At 47.2% G+C, this 15962-nt stretch overlaps 6 protein-coding genes and 1 non-coding gene across 9 annotated transcripts; 4 read left to right on the top strand and 3 right to left on the bottom strand.

Annotated features, from left to right (window-relative positions):
• Positions 1–236: 236 nt before the first annotated feature.
• Positions 237–2209, top strand: FOXG_12201 (triacylglycerol lipase). The gene is made up of 2 exons (XM_018391943.1): positions 237–993; positions 1042–2209. Exons 1-2 carry the CDS (start codon positions 385–387, stop codon positions 2059–2061), a joined length of 1629 nt encoding a protein of 542 aa, XP_018250694.1. The 5' UTR covers positions 237–384; the 3' UTR covers positions 2062–2209.
• A 146-nt stretch (positions 2210–2355) lies between these two features.
• Positions 2356–2437, bottom strand: FOXG_20689. The gene has a single exon. It is a non-coding gene; the product is annotated as a tRNA-Gly (tRNA).
• FOXG_20688 (uncharacterized protein) lies at positions 2427–3769 on the bottom strand. 3 transcript variants are annotated; one of them, XM_018400984.1, is made up of 3 exons: positions 3487–3769; positions 3041–3421; positions 2427–2983 (listed from the first exon to the last, which is right to left on the bottom strand). In XM_018400984.1, exons 2-3 carry the CDS (start codon positions 3143–3145, stop codon positions 2696–2698), a joined length of 393 nt encoding a protein of 130 aa, XP_018250692.1. In that variant the 5' UTR covers positions 3146–3421; positions 3487–3769; the 3' UTR covers positions 2427–2695. The 3 variants fall into 3 exon arrangements, with proteins under 3 accessions (XP_018250692.1, XP_018250693.1, XP_018250691.1); XM_018400985.1 differs by having other exon boundaries at positions 3535–3769; XM_018400983.1 differs by having other exon boundaries at positions 3041–3769.
• Positions 3770–6465: 2696 nt separating this feature from the next.
• Positions 6466–8513, bottom strand: FOXG_12200 (uncharacterized protein). Its single transcript, XM_018391942.1, has one exon. It carries the CDS (start codon positions 8502–8504, stop codon positions 6669–6671), a length of 1836 nt encoding a protein of 611 aa, XP_018250690.1. The 5' UTR covers positions 8505–8513; the 3' UTR covers positions 6466–6668.
• A 197-nt stretch (positions 8514–8710) lies between these two features.
• Positions 8711–9839, top strand: FOXG_12199 (uncharacterized protein). The gene is made up of 2 exons (XM_018391941.1): positions 8711–8983; positions 9039–9839. Exons 1-2 carry the CDS (start codon positions 8831–8833, stop codon positions 9597–9599), a joined length of 714 nt encoding a protein of 237 aa, XP_018250689.1. The 5' UTR covers positions 8711–8830; the 3' UTR covers positions 9600–9839.
• A 157-nt stretch (positions 9840–9996) lies between these two features.
• On the top strand, positions 9997–11082 carry FOXG_12198 (haloacid dehalogenase, type II). The gene has a single exon (XM_018391940.1). It carries the CDS (start codon positions 10074–10076, stop codon positions 10848–10850), a length of 777 nt encoding a protein of 258 aa, XP_018250688.1. The 5' UTR covers positions 9997–10073; the 3' UTR covers positions 10851–11082.
• An 830-nt stretch (positions 11083–11912) lies between these two features.
• On the top strand, positions 11913–13607 carry FOXG_12197 (uncharacterized protein). Its single transcript, XM_018391939.1, has 2 exons — positions 11913–12724; positions 12776–13607. The coding sequence occupies exons 1-2, from the start codon at positions 12050–12052 to the stop codon at positions 13538–13540; spliced, it is 1440 nt and encodes a 479-aa protein (XP_018250687.1). The 5' UTR covers positions 11913–12049; the 3' UTR covers positions 13541–13607.
• The last annotated feature ends 2355 nt before the right edge of the window (positions 13608–15962 follow it).

Here is a 15962-nt window from a genome sequence, read left to right as displayed (position 1 = left end):
GTTTAGGCCTAGTTCCAGTTGGCCGCTATCAAGCTCCGATACTCGGTCCTCAGATCTAATACCGGTAGCGATCGGGTCCATATTCAACAGGCGAATTCGCGGGGTAAAGCAAGTTCGCCGATCTGAAAAGGGAGATTCGCGTGTTTTATTTCTTGGATTGGAAAGATAGGGCGCGAATGGCACTTATCTCCGGTGATTGTGCTGCTGAAGCCGTTGTCGGAACTGAGACGTGGAGAGCGGAGCGGTTTTTGGACGCCGAGGAGATGCCCCTCATACTGATGGCGCTACTCCAACAATGAGTTTCGTCAGTGTTGAGTCTTGACTGTATTTAACAGATTGTATTCTCACAATTCCTCATTTACGATAGTAGCAAATCAAGTCAAAATGGGTAGCCAAATTTCTCCAGACACTCCAACCATCGCCCTTCCCCAGGGCAAGCTCGTCGGCGTCAAGCTGAATGACAGCCTACCCCAACCCGTAGATGGTTGGATGGGCGTCCCCTACGCTCTACCCCCAACAGGCGATCTTCGTTTCCGTCTCCCCGTCAAAGTCCCAGCTTCACCCGACCAAGTCATCGATGCATCTGAATATGGCCCTGCAGCTCCTGGCAAGGGACTTTTGGTTGGACCAACGCTTGAGCAGAGTGAGGATTGTTTGACAGCGAATATCTTTCGCAAGTCAGCGGATAAACATGAAAAGTTACCTGTTGCTTTGTATATCCACGGCGGTGCATTTAACAGAGGTTCGGCGCATATGCACAAGACGGCGTCGATGGTGGCGAATGCGCCGGAAGCTTTTGTCGCAGTGACATTTCAATATCGAATTGGAGCTTTGGGATTTTTGCCCTCGAGTCTGAGTGCTAAGGAGGGTGTTCTTAACCTTGGATTAAAGGATCAGATTCTCATGATGGAGTGGGTGCAAGAAAACATCGCAGCCTTCGGTGGTGACCCCAGTAATGTCACATTGTTTGGTCTGTCCGCCGGTGCTCATTCTGTAAGTTCCATCGCTCATTTGAGCCTAAAGTCAACTAACTTCAAGCAGATCGGTCATCATATCATGCACTACAAGGAGGGCGTTGCCCCTCTCTTCCACAAAGCCATTATTGAGTCTGGAGCCCCTACATCACGAGCCGTGAGACCTTACAATGCGCCGATTCATGAAGCTCAGTTCAAGGACTTCCTCCGCGCGGTCGGCGTCCCCGAGAATCTCCCAGAGAATGAGATCTTCCCTTATCTGCGCCAACAGCCCGAGAAGGTCATCACAGATGCGCAAACAGCTACATTCGACAAGTATAACCCTTCCCTTCGCTGGGCTTTCCAACCTGTAATCGACGGTGAAGTCATCGCGCGACCGCCTCTTGAGACATGGAAGTCGGGCAAGTGGCATAAGGTGCCCATAATGACTGGCTTCACAACGAACGAAGGTTCGCTTTATGTTAACAAGCAAATGTCGGAGTCTTCTCAATTTCGACATTTCTGGGCTGAGTTGCTACCACTGCTTACCTCAGAGGATTTGGACACTATTGAGGAGCTCTACCGAGACCCAGCCAAGTTTGAGGATTCCGAGTACAAGGAGACTCGAAAGGATATGGGATCACAGTACAAGCGCATCGAGGCTGCATACGCCCACTATGCTTATGTCGCCCCCGCACGCCAAACAGCCGAACTTGCCTCCCCATCAGTGCCTGTGTATCTTTACCACTGGGCCGCCGTTAGCACAGTCAATAACGGTGCCCAACACGCTGATAACATGCGTTACGAAGTCTGCGATCCCAAGGTCGTGGCGATCTCCAAAACACAAAAAGACCTTGCCAAGACACTGAACCACTATGTTACTAGCTTCATCACACGAGGAGACCCTAACGCTGTCCCTGGAGAGTACCCCCAGAGACCCAAATGGGAGGCATATGATCCCAAGAGTCCCAAGGTGTTGAGATTCGGCGAAGGGAACGAGGAGTTGATAGGAGGAGATGCTGGCAAGACTGCTGTGTTTACGGATGATGATTGGGCTCGCAAGCAATCTGAGTTTTGGTGGAGTAAAGTAGACATCTCACAACAGTGAGCATAGAAGGAAACAAATAAGCAGTACAACACTCTGACTACGATTGACAACAATCTTCAGAGAGACACAGCTCTCTTCATAACTGTCTATGGATACTTCTATAGTACGAACAATATGACTTACCAGAAATGGAAACTATCCATCTGCACTTGCCTTGGGACCAAGCAGGGTCTGAGCCGCTCTCAATCTTGAACCTCAGCGCCACCTCCACCACCAAGCTGAAGCATCGCAAAACTCACAAAAGCACCAGAAAATACAATAACAAAAAGATATCTTGAACCTCGGCTCTCTCATTGCGTAATCAGGGAATCGAACCCTGGGCTCCCCGACGCTGCTCGAATGGCAACGGAGAATTTTACCACTAAACCAATTACGCTTCTAATGATGCTATTCAGACGCTCCCAATGCAGATTAAGGAGCGAGAGGTGGGCGAGATTTGAAGTTGTTGCCCTACATAGTAGTGACTTGATGCTTGAAGAGAGTGTTCTTGGCGACCTAAAATTACATAGAGTCCTTTGGAGATATAGGTCTCAATAGACTCTGGACGAATATCCATTTTCCCTTTACGTAAGAACACCTCGCATGCTCACAGACTGAGTCATGTTTGATAAACACGTACCATTTCAACAATAACCTACCCGTTGTTTCTCTCTTCTGTACCATGATGTTCACTCTGAGGAGGACTTTCCATCTCTTGTTGAAGGTGAGTCTGAGCGTGAAACTTTACTTCCAGGCTTCTTCGTCTCGCTGATGACTGTTGGTTTGCGTTATCATCAATGTTACTTGAGCTCGGGACGGAACTAGAAGGCTCTGATATGTCTTGGCGGATTGGATGTTCGCGACCTGTTGCGACGTTGCCAATGTTAGATGGCCGATGAGCTTGGCTGAGAGCAAAGTCTCCCGAGTCGAAATATTTTCTTCCCTTTGATCAACAGTGTTAGCTGGGCATATGCTTGACGAATAAATGGTTTATACGAACTTCTAATTGGTGATTGAGAAGGTTGCCTCGCTTTGGAAGAATGCCATATCGGTTCAAGAGACGCTTGTTGTCCGTATCCATCTCGGTTGGCTTGGCCTGGTTCATAATCTAGTACGAAATTTCGGATAGATGGAATGCTTGATCAAGAAAATGATCAAATGTATTTTATTCTCCGGTATTGATAATATGGCTCATTCGTGGGGACCAGAGGAACCCTTAAAACGGTTTCGAGAAAGACATGGTTGATACTGGACCAGCGTTCTAGAAGCGCATGACGTAGTGTAGGCTGTCTCGTGCCAGAGATGCATATTGAACCCTGCGTTTTAGTATGGGTTGCCGACCCTTCTCGAACGGCCCTTGGGGGCCTCATGTGTCAAAAGGCTATGGGTTGCAACCATCAGTCACATGCCAATGCAAGTTTTGTTGCGTACAGTGCTTATCCTCACTTCACGAACTCGTTAAACATTCATGTTCAGACTGGTAGATAAACCTACACAAAGAAGGGCCGTTAATATGAACCAGCAACTGCGATGGTTGGGTGATAATCCGGTGCAAGACTCCCAATGCCATGACAATGGCCCCAGAGAATCAGCTATGGGCTGAAAAGCCCACTGTAAATCAAGGCCTCGCTTACAGACCTGTCTGAGATTAAGTCATCTGCGTCATGGTAATTGAGCCACCAAGGATAATACTCCTCGGAGTAACTAGAGCATATTAGAGCAGAAAGAGAAGAGAAATCGAGAGCAAGAAACGGAACATCAGGGAGACACGCGCTGGGATTTAAAACAGGATGTCTCTCGGACCCCGTATCTCATTACGTAGGGCGGTCAGTAGCGCTGATATGCCGAAGAGTCCGGATGCAACGTGGGGAGAATCACCCCGCAGATACTGGTTTTACACTGTCCACCTTCTGGATCATAGACTGCGGGGCTTCACCCAACGCCCCGTGGCAGACGATATAAATACAACGGTTATAATTGCGGGCGTGGTCCCCCAAACTCATTCAAAGGAGCAAACTGTCGCAGATCAATTCCAAATAACGTCCGATTGTTTCCAAAATGCCATTCGTTACTGAACCTACCTCTCCCTCCGAGACTGAAGTCTCCCAACAGACATTGTCATCAACCAAAGAAAAATATTCGCTCTCTTTATCGGAGCATACAAGGAACCAAATAGCGGTACTTCTCGAATCTCCAAACGCTCAATTGTCGCCCGACCTGGCCTTTTTGCCAAGCAGCTGTGTTCTTTCATTACCGCGACTGAACTCAGCATCAAGTGCGGGCTCGAGCACTTAACTGGTACCCAAACACAACGCGCGTTACCCTGGGCCGATCACATATCCCGAACGAAAGTCGACCCGGTTGTGGAGAGAGTTATAACGCATTCCAAGGTTACAAAGGAGTTATCCGTGTGTTTTTTTTCGGCGAATCGGCGGATCGGCGGAATGGTCGGGATCAAAATGGAAACATGTTGATTGCGGAGGTGGCAGAACATGATAATGCGGGTTCGGAACGTGCATACCCGGGATTTTAGGTCCGGGGACATTCATCCCCAGGAGGGACTTCCTAATTAATATGAGATCAAGCTATGTCAAAATGACGATTTTAATTCTGAAATGGGATCAGCATTGTATTCTACTTAATTTGGATAATAAATTGGCAGCTGGCCAACATCGACTCTCCATCAATGTCGATCGGCAGTTGACATCTGCCGAGCACAACGTGATCTGCCGCATATCGTGTTTCCCCAACCGATAGCGTGAATTGAGTATACTTACATGAGTCAGCATTTATATGCTATTTATCATACTCGCTTCGAGATGAGAGCAATGGGCGAAATCGTGTGTAGGCGAATGCGATACTCCTGTGGATGAAGCTTGAGCGCAAGCAGTCGGGTCGTCGAGACGTCAACATCGCCATCAAATATAAGTAGACTAGTAGCAAGAATAATTCTGTCTCTGATCTGTTTAGTACGTTATTGTAATTGCTGGCCGGATTCAACAACTGGCCTTTAGGGGCAAGGCTGTTGTACTTGACTGAGATTACATTACCGATGTGGCCCTATAACATCCAGTCACGGTATACATGTATTTCGATGCCTTCGTAAGCATTTCGGGTTTTGGTAGAATTAGTATTGAAAGAATTGAAAACCCTGGAGAAGTAACTGCAAGTAGGGTTTCAGGAAGAAGTTTCAAAGCTGAAATTATGGCAGATATGCCGCGAGCCTCATTGAAGGTCAATAGAATATGTAAAACCAAACATGCTCGACGCCAGAAACCGTAGCCACGAAAATTTGAATGAGTATAGTTGGAGGCTCTAATTGTTTGTCTTCACTGTAAATGTCTATCCCAGATTTCACGGCCCTTGTTCGTTCTCATTGATGATGAATTTGTACCCATGGTCCAATCAGCGCGAGCCATCCCCAGGTCAAGATTTCCAAATCGGGAGAATCACCATGAGTCATTCTGTATCATCCTGTATCGAAGATGTCTAATTCCAAGCATCCCGTGTCAAATACAGGGGTAATTATCTAGTGTATCTTAATCGGTGAAGTGTACGCTGTCAGGGACCTTAATTTTGACAGCACAAGCTAGAGAGGCTTTCAGGCCGTCAACAGAAGTGTGAAAGGAGTATCAATATCACTCAGAAAGTTGTGCTGTGGACTCGTCAAGGTCTTCCATTAAACATTATGTATTTAGCTTTAGAATATCCTTGTAGACCTTACTTCACAATAAGTGCATGGCTTGTGCCCGTATCTCGTTGTATGTCTCTCAATGCCAATGGTAGTTTGTATACGGAGTACTGATACATCCAACTCGATTGACTGTATTCATGGTGTGCCGGTAAACTGCAGACTTCAATTGAAGCCCCTCATCCAGCCAACGGGCACTTCATCGAGCCCGAGCCGCTACTTTGCAGCATTGGGAACAGGGATGATTCTCACGCCGAACTCCTTTCGTCTCGGCGTGACGTAAACATCTACCAAACTATGCAAAATGATTCATCGTGAGCACCAAGATGTTATTGTATCTTGATACTATCAACTGGGAGACGATGAATTGAGGCACGTAATGATACATAACGTAGCATATAAACTTCGACGAGAGTCTCGTAGCTTGGAGTCCGAAAATACTAGTCATCCACAGTCAAGCCCCGTCAAGAAGACCATTCATGAAAGGTATAGTATACTCTGCTTCTTCTCTCCCACTTAATATTCTGTATGATGCATAATATTTTGCCGAACTGAGGTTACTCGCATGGAATACTGCGTCTTTGAGGACCCATTGAACCGACATCGCCTGACATATGAGACTTTCCATCGTATCTTGTTTCAGTCTATCACAGCGTTGTTTGCTAACTTTTACAATGCTTGATAGGTAAATCCGAGTCTCCAAAACGCAAGCCTGAAGTCGGCACGATGAAGGATGGGCGGACTCTTGAGGTGAGTATTGCTTCTGATAACCTTGAGCTATGAACGGGTGAATTGTTTGTGCTGTTTCTTATCTCAGCAATAATATCCTACACTATGCTCACTCCTGTGTGGTAAATCTCTCTTCTGTCCGTCAATCCTTATTTGGGCCTTAGTTTCCCCCTGACCGTTCTCTACTTTCCAAAGCATCCTCGACCACTCAAACCAACAACGGAATATCGTCCAAACTCCTAAAACAAGCCGCCATGTCCCACTCCTGATTCAACACCCCTCGCCGTTTCCACGTTTCTCGAACGATCTTCATAGCCTCAGTCAAGCCACCCACGTTACTCAGTGGCTTTGTTCTGTCAAAGATGCTCTCCACTACCAATTCCTGGCTTTCGGACACCAAACACCCTGTAACGCAGAAGGGCCAGGCCAATGGCATCAACCAGCTTGGTTTATTCAAGTCTTGCAGTAGCTTCAGGTTATCAGATACGAGTTCGTCAACGTCGCTCGTTCCAGGGCTCCAGCCCGAGAGTACAACGATGAGATACAGTCTGGCAGCGGTGGCCCATATCCGCGTAATGGTGTAGTAAGCGTCCTGTGGAGGACGCATGCTTCGTAGTAGAGTAAACTCTGCGAAAATCTCACCTTGCTGATGGGGGGCGTTTTGCGCTCGGCTCTCTTCAGCATTTAGCATGGCCAGGCCTCGATCGAGCTTTTCAAGAACCTTGCCTGCACGTTGAACCAAAGTCATGAATGAGAAATTCCCATTCATTTTCGTCTCTTTCTTCCAGGCGTCAAGAGCCACTGTGTCCGCAATGCTGAGAAAAACCCAGTTCTCGCACCCGGTCACATCTTTCATGTTCAGACTGGCTTCACCTTGACCCGACATCAACTTTTCGTAGTAGTCATTGAGACGTGGAACTTGCTCGAGTGCACTGCTAGATACGATGTCGCCGAGAAAAATCTTGGCAGCGAAAAAGCGTAAGGCCACTTGTGTTGAGGAAAACAAGTTGACGCCTGAGCAATCAATTCTGTTCGCTTGGTCGGCTGACATCTCCGTTGGATCAAATGTTACGCGCCACACAACATGCCTCAATTCTGGTGAGTCGAGAATTTGCTTAAAGAGTATTATGGCGGCATCGAGATGAGGTCTCCATGCTTGGGAATACTGAGTCATGGTCTCGAACTCGAGTAACAGCATGATGTCTCCAAAGAGATGGGTTCTCTCCCATAGATTCGCGGTGACGCCAAGCATCTCAACCCTATGCTGCATTCCCTTGAAAGCTTTCTCCGATTGCTTTTGAACCTGCTCCCAGGCAAAGGTCGAACACAAGGTATATCCTGCGCCAGGAACGAGGGGCACGACTGAGAAGAAGTACGTAACTAGGCTCACGATCAACTGTCTTGACTCGGGGTTTCTAAAGGCAGCAACCAGAAGCCAGTTATGGCCGCCTTCGAAGAACGAAGTGTGATAGAAGGGGTGAAGTAGTGGGAAGACGTAGTCCTTGTAGGTCATGAGGAAACGAAGGTCCTCTTCGCCATGAAAGTTGACGTTAAGCGTCTCGCGAAAAGTATCGCCGAACAGGGATTGTTCGGGAGTCGCGCGTAGTGGTAGGTCGAGGGTATTGTGTATCTCATGCGCACGATTGTCACTGTTTAGTGAGATATCACTGTAAATGCTGCTGGGCCAAGAAACCGGTGTCGTGTCGTCCACCGACTCCGAGACAGTTATGCCAGGTGTCGGGTCTGGAGTAGGGACTGGAGGTGAATCAGCGGGTTCAACAAGAGCAGCCGGCTCATTGTCGATTTGGTTAGTAATCCTTTGGATCATCTGTCTCCCCCTTCTGTTCCTAGCATTCCGTTTGACCTGGGCCTTCAATCGCTGGCTCATCTGGCGCTGTCGCTCGCCATTGTCCATCCATTCCGGCTTGGCATTGCTGAAGTGACACGCCAGTCCGAGCGCGGCACAATTTTCGCAATTCGGACGAATCTCATCGCACTTTTTGTGGCGCACGCGACAAATCCAACAACTTCCGTTGTTTCTCATTGTTTGTAATCGTGATTATGCAAGTGTTGGGTGTCGAGAGATCCGAACCTAGTCTCCGCGCGGAGATACTCTTTAGCGGAGATTGCGCTGATTCGTCTTCTGCGGGGAGTGTCTGATTAGTCATTGGCGCGAGACTTTTAGAGCCAATCGATCTCCGCGCGGAATGAGTTACGCGCGGAGTATTCAATCGCGAAGGTTTGGGGTGTGACAAGACTCGAGAAAGGTATGCAGAGCCAAAATTGTACATATAAACATCTATTTCGCACAACAAAAGAGCAGTTATCCTTCATCCATCATCTTCTAATCAATTCATCACATCACTCATCATGTCTTCCTTAAACGTCCTCGTGCTGGGCGGTACCGGCCCTGCTGGTATCTGTCTTCTCCGCGAACTTCTCCACCGCAAACATAAAGTGGTAGCATACGCACGAAATCCTCAAAAAGTCCCTGAAGACTTGGTTTCTGATCCACTACTTGAGGTAACTTTCATATATGATGGTAAACTTGAACCAAGGAAATGACTAACTTTCTCAGATCGTTAAGGGAGATTTGTCCGACAAGGCAGCTCTCGACATAGCCGTGGCCAAGGTCGACATCGTCATTTCGTTCCTTGGACCTCTAATCAGCGATCGTACCACGCCTCCAAACTCTATCCCCGACTTCTATAAGGACTCCCTCTTCCCTGCGATGCGCCGACATGGTGTTAAACGAATCTACGCCATGGGAACGCTCACCATCCCCCAGAAAGAAGATGCTTGGACTATCCTCCAGCCAGCAATAAATCTCATGGTCCACCTCTTTTTTTCGAACTCTTATCGCGCTATTACCTCGATCGGGAAAACCTTCGAGGCCGAGGCCAAGGACCTCGATTGGACCATATTCCGCATCTCAGGCATTCCTGGAGAGTCTGATAAGGAAAGCTGGTTGAAGGACAGGGAAGATGGAAAGCCGTTCGTGGGATATGTTGGGCAGAAGGGTTATACGTATTCTTTCCCACGAGGTGCGCTGGCGAGATGGCTTGTTGATGCTGCTGAGAGTGGGCTGCTGGACTGGGTGCGCAAAGCACCTGCGGTTGCCAAGCTGTCTGGTAGCTAAACATCTCTCACTCTGATCCGGTCTTTTCAGCATTATTTCTCCAGCATTTTTTCCTTTCTTTTTCACATATAGTTATTCTTCTGATTTCTTGGGCTGGCAAATGCGTGGCTTTTATTGATATATAATTCTTGCTCAAATGTTTCTCCTAAAGTGGCCGAATTCACGAACCCAGTATTCGAGACTGGAAATCGATGATGATTGTGTTTTTGAACAGCCTTGTTCAAAAGTTCGATTGACCGAAGCATTGCTCGATGCAAAATACGCTGGCTTAGCCAAAGGATTCTGCCTTGACGTCAGTGGTCAGAAAGAATTGGTGATCTCGTCAACGACGCCCTTGCAAGTCGAGTATATATAGACTACTAATAATGATCAATCTCCTCACCCTAACTTAATATCTTGCTTATTAGAAACGAGAATACCCATAAACTCACTCATATCAAATCGTTATTTGCTCTTCAGGCCATAAATCTCAACATGTCTTATCCTGATCTTACAACGTTCAAGGCATTGTCGTTTGACTGCTATGGCACTTTGATAGACCAAGAGTCTGGCATGATCCGTGGCTTACAGCCTATCATTAGTCGCCTTCCTTCCGATAGCGACTACAAAGAGAATCCAGTTCTGTTGATTCAGCGCTTTCACGAGTTTACCCAGGTCCTTGAAGAAGGGGAGCCTACCCTACGCTACAGCAGTATCGTCTCGCGCTCGTTCAAAAGTCTTGCAAAAGAACTCGATATTTCTGTACCTGATGAAGAAATGAATCATCTCGAGTCCCTTCCCGGAACTTGGCTCCCTTTCCCCGATACAATTCCAGGCTTGCAAATTTTAAAGAAGCACTACAAGCTCATCATCCTCACTAACATGGATAACGTCAACGCGTCTTCAACTCTAAAGCATCTCCAGCCCGCTGAATTCGACAAAGTCTACACTGCCGAAGACATCGGTAGTTATAAACCCGCTAAGGCAAACTTCGACTACTTGTTTGATCATCTCAAAAGCGATCTGAGCGTCGACAAGGATCGCGGGGAATTACTACACGTAGCGAGAAGTTTGACTGCAGATCACGTCCCGGCCAAACGGTTCGGACTCCGAAGTGTTTGGATCTCTCGCGGCGGTGAAAAGAAAGAGGGAACAGGTGTTGGAGGTGATTATGAGAGATTGAAAGAAAACGTGGCGTTTGAATGGAGATTTGATAGCATTTGGAAATTCGCGGAGGAAGTGGAAAGGCAGTTTGCTCAGAAGACAGCTTAGAAAACGGTTTTGCGCTGCGGCCTGAACAATTACGACCTACGGTCATGGATCATGGATGAAGTAGGGCTGAGCGCTGAGTTATGCCGGCAGATGGCATTAAATATCACGGTGGTGAATATGCAACTCATCGAGATGGAGACCTTGCTTTGTTTATATGACCTGAGTTCAAACTCAATGGCAGCCATTTTTAGGTCTAAAGCATATAAAATTAGTATTGTTTCATCTTCTGCAGCAGCACGGCCCAGAGCAGTGGCATATGGCGCGATTCACTCATCCAGCCTCATTTCCCAATCGTGATTCAGTCCCCGATACTAACAAAAACTCAAAGACCTCGCTCGTTCTAGACCCTCTCAACGCATAAAATGTGAAAAATGTCATCCGCTATGACCAAAACTGCCGAAACGCCAGGGCTCGGTGCGCTAGGACACATGGGATGGACGCTATGTCTAAGCGTTTTACCAAGATTGTTCTAGCGAGGAACGTTTGAACACGAAACACTGACTCGCTCGACGCCACATCGCGTGCGCCGATCCTAACTTGCCGACGCCATGTCAGGAACAGAAGGACGATGAATTCTGTGCCGAGGCTCGTTTTTGAGGTGAGAGAAATAGAGTTGAGTTTCGAAGTGAACTGGAGAGTTGTATTTTCATCCACTATTGATGTGCAATCGTGCCGTAGCAAGCGAGTCGATCTTTGGGTCGGTGAAGACCCATTTTCTAAGCATATTTCTTTTGGGTTTTTCTTCTTCATCAACCTGAGACACGACATTTATCTCCACTATCTTCAAGGGATAGATAACGCTCCAACTGACAAGATGTCAAGAATGGATCTCAATTACGTACTGACCCGAAGAATAGCCAAATGACTTCCACGTTTTTCCTCTCACGAATCTGCAGCGGAAAAAGCCACATCCGTGAGAGACCACTAGGTTGGCCTAGCCTCGGCGTGAAAAGAGTCGGCCGAGAACTCTAGTGCTGAAAAAATGCCAGGGGTCCCTTGATGCGTTAATACAGAACGGGCGTTCAGCTGCGAAGCGATGTCACATCGTGGATCTGTGCCTCTGGGCGATAAATCCTTTACATTCTTGGCCCATTCAGGGTCTTTTCCCTCTTAATACCCGTGGGGGGCTGTCATTTCTCATCTGCAGTTTGCATCTCGTCCCTGAGATTCGACAGATTCTCTCGTTTAAGGAAACAAAAATGGCGTGGGGCGATCTTCCTGTTGAAGGGCGGACGTTGGACCCTTTGAACGATGATCTTCGACACGGATTGACTGCCGTTACTGTCCTCGCTTTCATTTCGTTCTTTTCTGCGAGTACTTTGTTCTTTTACTTGGTGTATAAGCTTACGACATGGAGCTTGTTCATCAAGTCGCAGCCTTCGGGGCATTTTCAACATACGACTGGACCGATTCAGAGGGCGATTGACTTTACGCTGGGTATCGATGGGATATTTGCTGAGAACAATGAAGACGCCAATAAGAAGGCTGATGGCGATGCTCCTACCGCCCCTCGACGACCGAATCAATTCCTTGTTCTTATCATCAATCTACTCCTCGCCGACATGCATCAGGGAGTAGCCTTCTTTCTCAATGCCGCGTGGCTTCGGCATAATGCGATCATGGTTGGAACTGCGTCTTGCTATACCCAAGGACTCTTCGTGTCGCTTGGTGACTTGGCTTCGTCCATGTTCATCACTGCAATCGCCATTCACACTTACCTTGCTGTCGTCAAGCGACGGCAGACACCGCAGAGGGTACTGTATGCAGTGATCATCGCCATCTGGGTATTTGTCTACGCCATCTCCCTCATCCCCATCGCCGCGACCCGTAATGGTGCCGAGTTTGGGGGTTTCTTTGTCCGCGCTGGAAGTTGGGTAAGTCCCAAATGTGTCATTGACTGGCAGCAGTCCTCTAACATTATACAGTGCTGGATGAACCGAAAGTACGAAAACCTTCGACTGTTCACACATTACCTCTACATCTTCCTCGGCCTCGGTACAACATCTGTCCTGTACCTCATCATCTTCTTTCATCTCCGTCGTCAAGCCCGCTTTGAGTCCTCGGGGTCACCAAGCGAAGCTGATACCATGCAACTCCAACTCAGCCGTAACCCTGCCTTCCTGATCTACCCCGTCATCTACGTTATGTGTACTCTCCCTCTCGCGGCTGGCCGTATTGCGACGATGGCTGGCGCGCATGTGCCCAACGGCTACTTCTGCTTTGCGGGTGCCATGATCGCATCCAACGGTTCCTTCGATTGCCTGCTGTTTGGCACAACCCGAAACACCATCGTCTTCGCCTCAAAGTACGACGTCTCGTCCGATGATGTTGGCTTGAGCACCTTCGCCTTCCTCAAAACACCTAGTCGTCGGTTCGGAAACACCATCTCGATCCAGGGGGGCCAACAAACAGATGAGAACGTCGCTGGAGGATGGTGGTCATGGCCTGCTAGGGCAAGCGGTTCAGAGAACAGAAGTAGAAAGGGAATGACACGCACCATCAGCCAAGAATCTCTGAGAGGACCGGCTATTCAGATGGATACCGTGACATCGGTGGTGGTCGAGGTTGATGATTCGGCGGAGAGAGACCCAAGATACCCAGATACAGCAGCGAGCTCTAATCCTTCACTACGCAGCGCGGAAAAGGATTATACGAGAACGATACAAAGGAGCATGGATGCGCATAGATAAGACTTTAATGTTGATTAAGTAATGAAAATAGAAGCTTTAATGATATTGACATTTCAAGATACACATACTGCAACTGGCATGATTTGAGAACACATGTACTGAGCATGATGGAAGTCATAATAATAGGTAGGATATTCCACCATGCTTTTACGACTATTCCTCTGAAGACTCCTCCGAGCCAGTCTCTGAGCACTCCGAACCAGCATCAGAGTACTTCGTCGATGAGTTTCTTTCCAGCACATCAAGCCACTCCTCATCTGGTTTCAACTTCAACCTATTCTTCACACACTCAATAGTAATACCGAGTTTGAAAGCAGGGTCTTAGAACTGCCATGGCTCTGGCATATCCACTGCCGACGTCCACGCGATGATAGTAAGCCATGGAAACAATTCCTCATAGTCGATCAGAGTTTTGATCATCTCGAAGTCGCAAGGCAATAATACACAGTCAGGAATATCGCTGTTGTCACCTGGTATGTGTCTTTCGTTTATTGCAATATCCTGCAAAAACAACACTTTCAAGCTCGGTGGTAAGTGTGGTCTGAGCTTTGGTAATCAATCTACATCGCCATTGTAGATGTAGGATCCAAACAAAACTCTCGGCGGGATGGCGATATATTGAAGGGATGTGAAATCCGCAATTTTCATGCTTCCGCCTGTAAAGGAAGGCCGCTGGCAGTCCCAGCAGAGTTCTATGACCTAGATAGTCTCCCGACAAGGTCTCAACAGCCGCGTAAAGTCTGGCATATCGAGTTTTATTTCATGAAAAGGGTGGTGAAATCCGAAGCGCCTTAATGACTTTGCATTTCGCAACAGCTTCTCCAGAATCCTTTCTGAGTACTTGTGAACTTCCAGGTGGAGGGACACTAGACGCTAGAGGAATCTACAGAATCATCAGCAAACCTATGGACCCTCAAGTTCTGGAGGCGCAGAGATGTAAGGCTAGAATAGTGGAAAAGCTTTAAAGTATCTTACGACAAAATAGGCGGGTCTGCGCCCCCGACAACATAAGATACTGTATTCATAATTAACCCCATCATTGTCGTGATCATCAGTACCAACATACCTGTCTTCAACCTGGGCTAAGGCGTCATGCGTGTGCCCAAAAGCGCATTATTGTTTGTAATTGTGCTTGGTGTTACGTCACGATACACTCTGGGGTACGTTGTTATTGCCAATCAATGTCTTATCTAATGGACAATTAGTGACATTACACCAGTGACAAGTCATAGAAGACACGGGAGTCAAGAGTGATTCCTTGGATCATTTTCCCATTTTTGCAAAATCTTGCAGAGTCGCAAGTTTATATATAGAGATAAAACTTTTAGGTGCTTACCGAGCGTGTTGCTATAAGCTCCTCAAGATCAATTTTCTGACTGATTCAGTGACCTATCGTATCTATAAATTAGCATGCATGGAAGTGATTGCTAGTCTAGCTATAAACTAAACCTAGAGTTGTATTACGTTGACTTGAAGCTCATAACTAAGCAACCACTTGATCGCTACAATCACAAATAATCTCAACATGTGCATCTCCGTCATCACACATGTCATTGGCAAATGCGGTCATGAAATCACTCATGAGGTCCGGACTTTAGACTGCGATAATAAGGACAGTGGAGACTGTGCTGTCCTGGAACTAAATCCAAGCAGGTCTATAGAAACGGAATGTTTTCCATGCAAAGAAGCGAAGAAGCTGGCGGAAGAGGAGGAGAGGAAGAAGGCTACACGCTTATAGCTTGAGGGGAAATCGAGACTTAGAATACCGTGGACGGATATGATACACACACGTTGTAATTTGAGGTACGCTTTTCTAGAATCCATAAAAAGAGCTGTGACTTAGATACAAAAATCACATATCCTGATTCGGAGGGTCGCTCCAAGTATAAAATGCTTCCCTCAGACCCCCCTTTTCAACAGTTTCAATATCCCAGGAATAGATTTCCCACACGTCCACCTTATGATAGAGCAAACTACGATCAAAGTTGCCATCATTTGACTCTGAAACAAAATGTGCAAAACTACAACAATACGATATTGGGGAACTTGCGGTCACCTAATCTCTTGGCACCATGAAGAAGAGCCTTGCCCTCAAAAAGGAACGGAACAATGCAACATAACATGTGGAGATGAATGGTACACGTGGTATCGACCTTGCCTACCATGTCAGGAGCCGGAAGATGAGAGGAAGAGACGCCTAGGTCTATTGTAACTGTGGTTCATTTCTTTGCCGGACTCAAGTAGTTAGTCTTGGTGATATTTAAGATACTTTTCATATACGAAGTATCTAGTTGAGGGATGGATTGATTCGCCATTATTCACATTGTCTACAGGCTCGTCTCTGATTATCTCTGGGAGGAGTCGCCCCCGGGCAGCTAATTTAGACAAGAAATGGGCATCACTCTCCATGCTATAGAGGTAT

The sequence above is a fragment of the Fusarium oxysporum genome, chromosome 13 (genome assembly GCF_000149955.1).
Source record: "Fusarium oxysporum f. sp. lycopersici 4287 chromosome 13, whole genome shotgun sequence".
NCBI classification, from domain to species: domain Eukaryota; kingdom Fungi; phylum Ascomycota; class Sordariomycetes; order Hypocreales; family Nectriaceae; genus Fusarium; species Fusarium oxysporum.
This window is presented reverse-complemented; position numbering and strand designations above follow the sequence as displayed.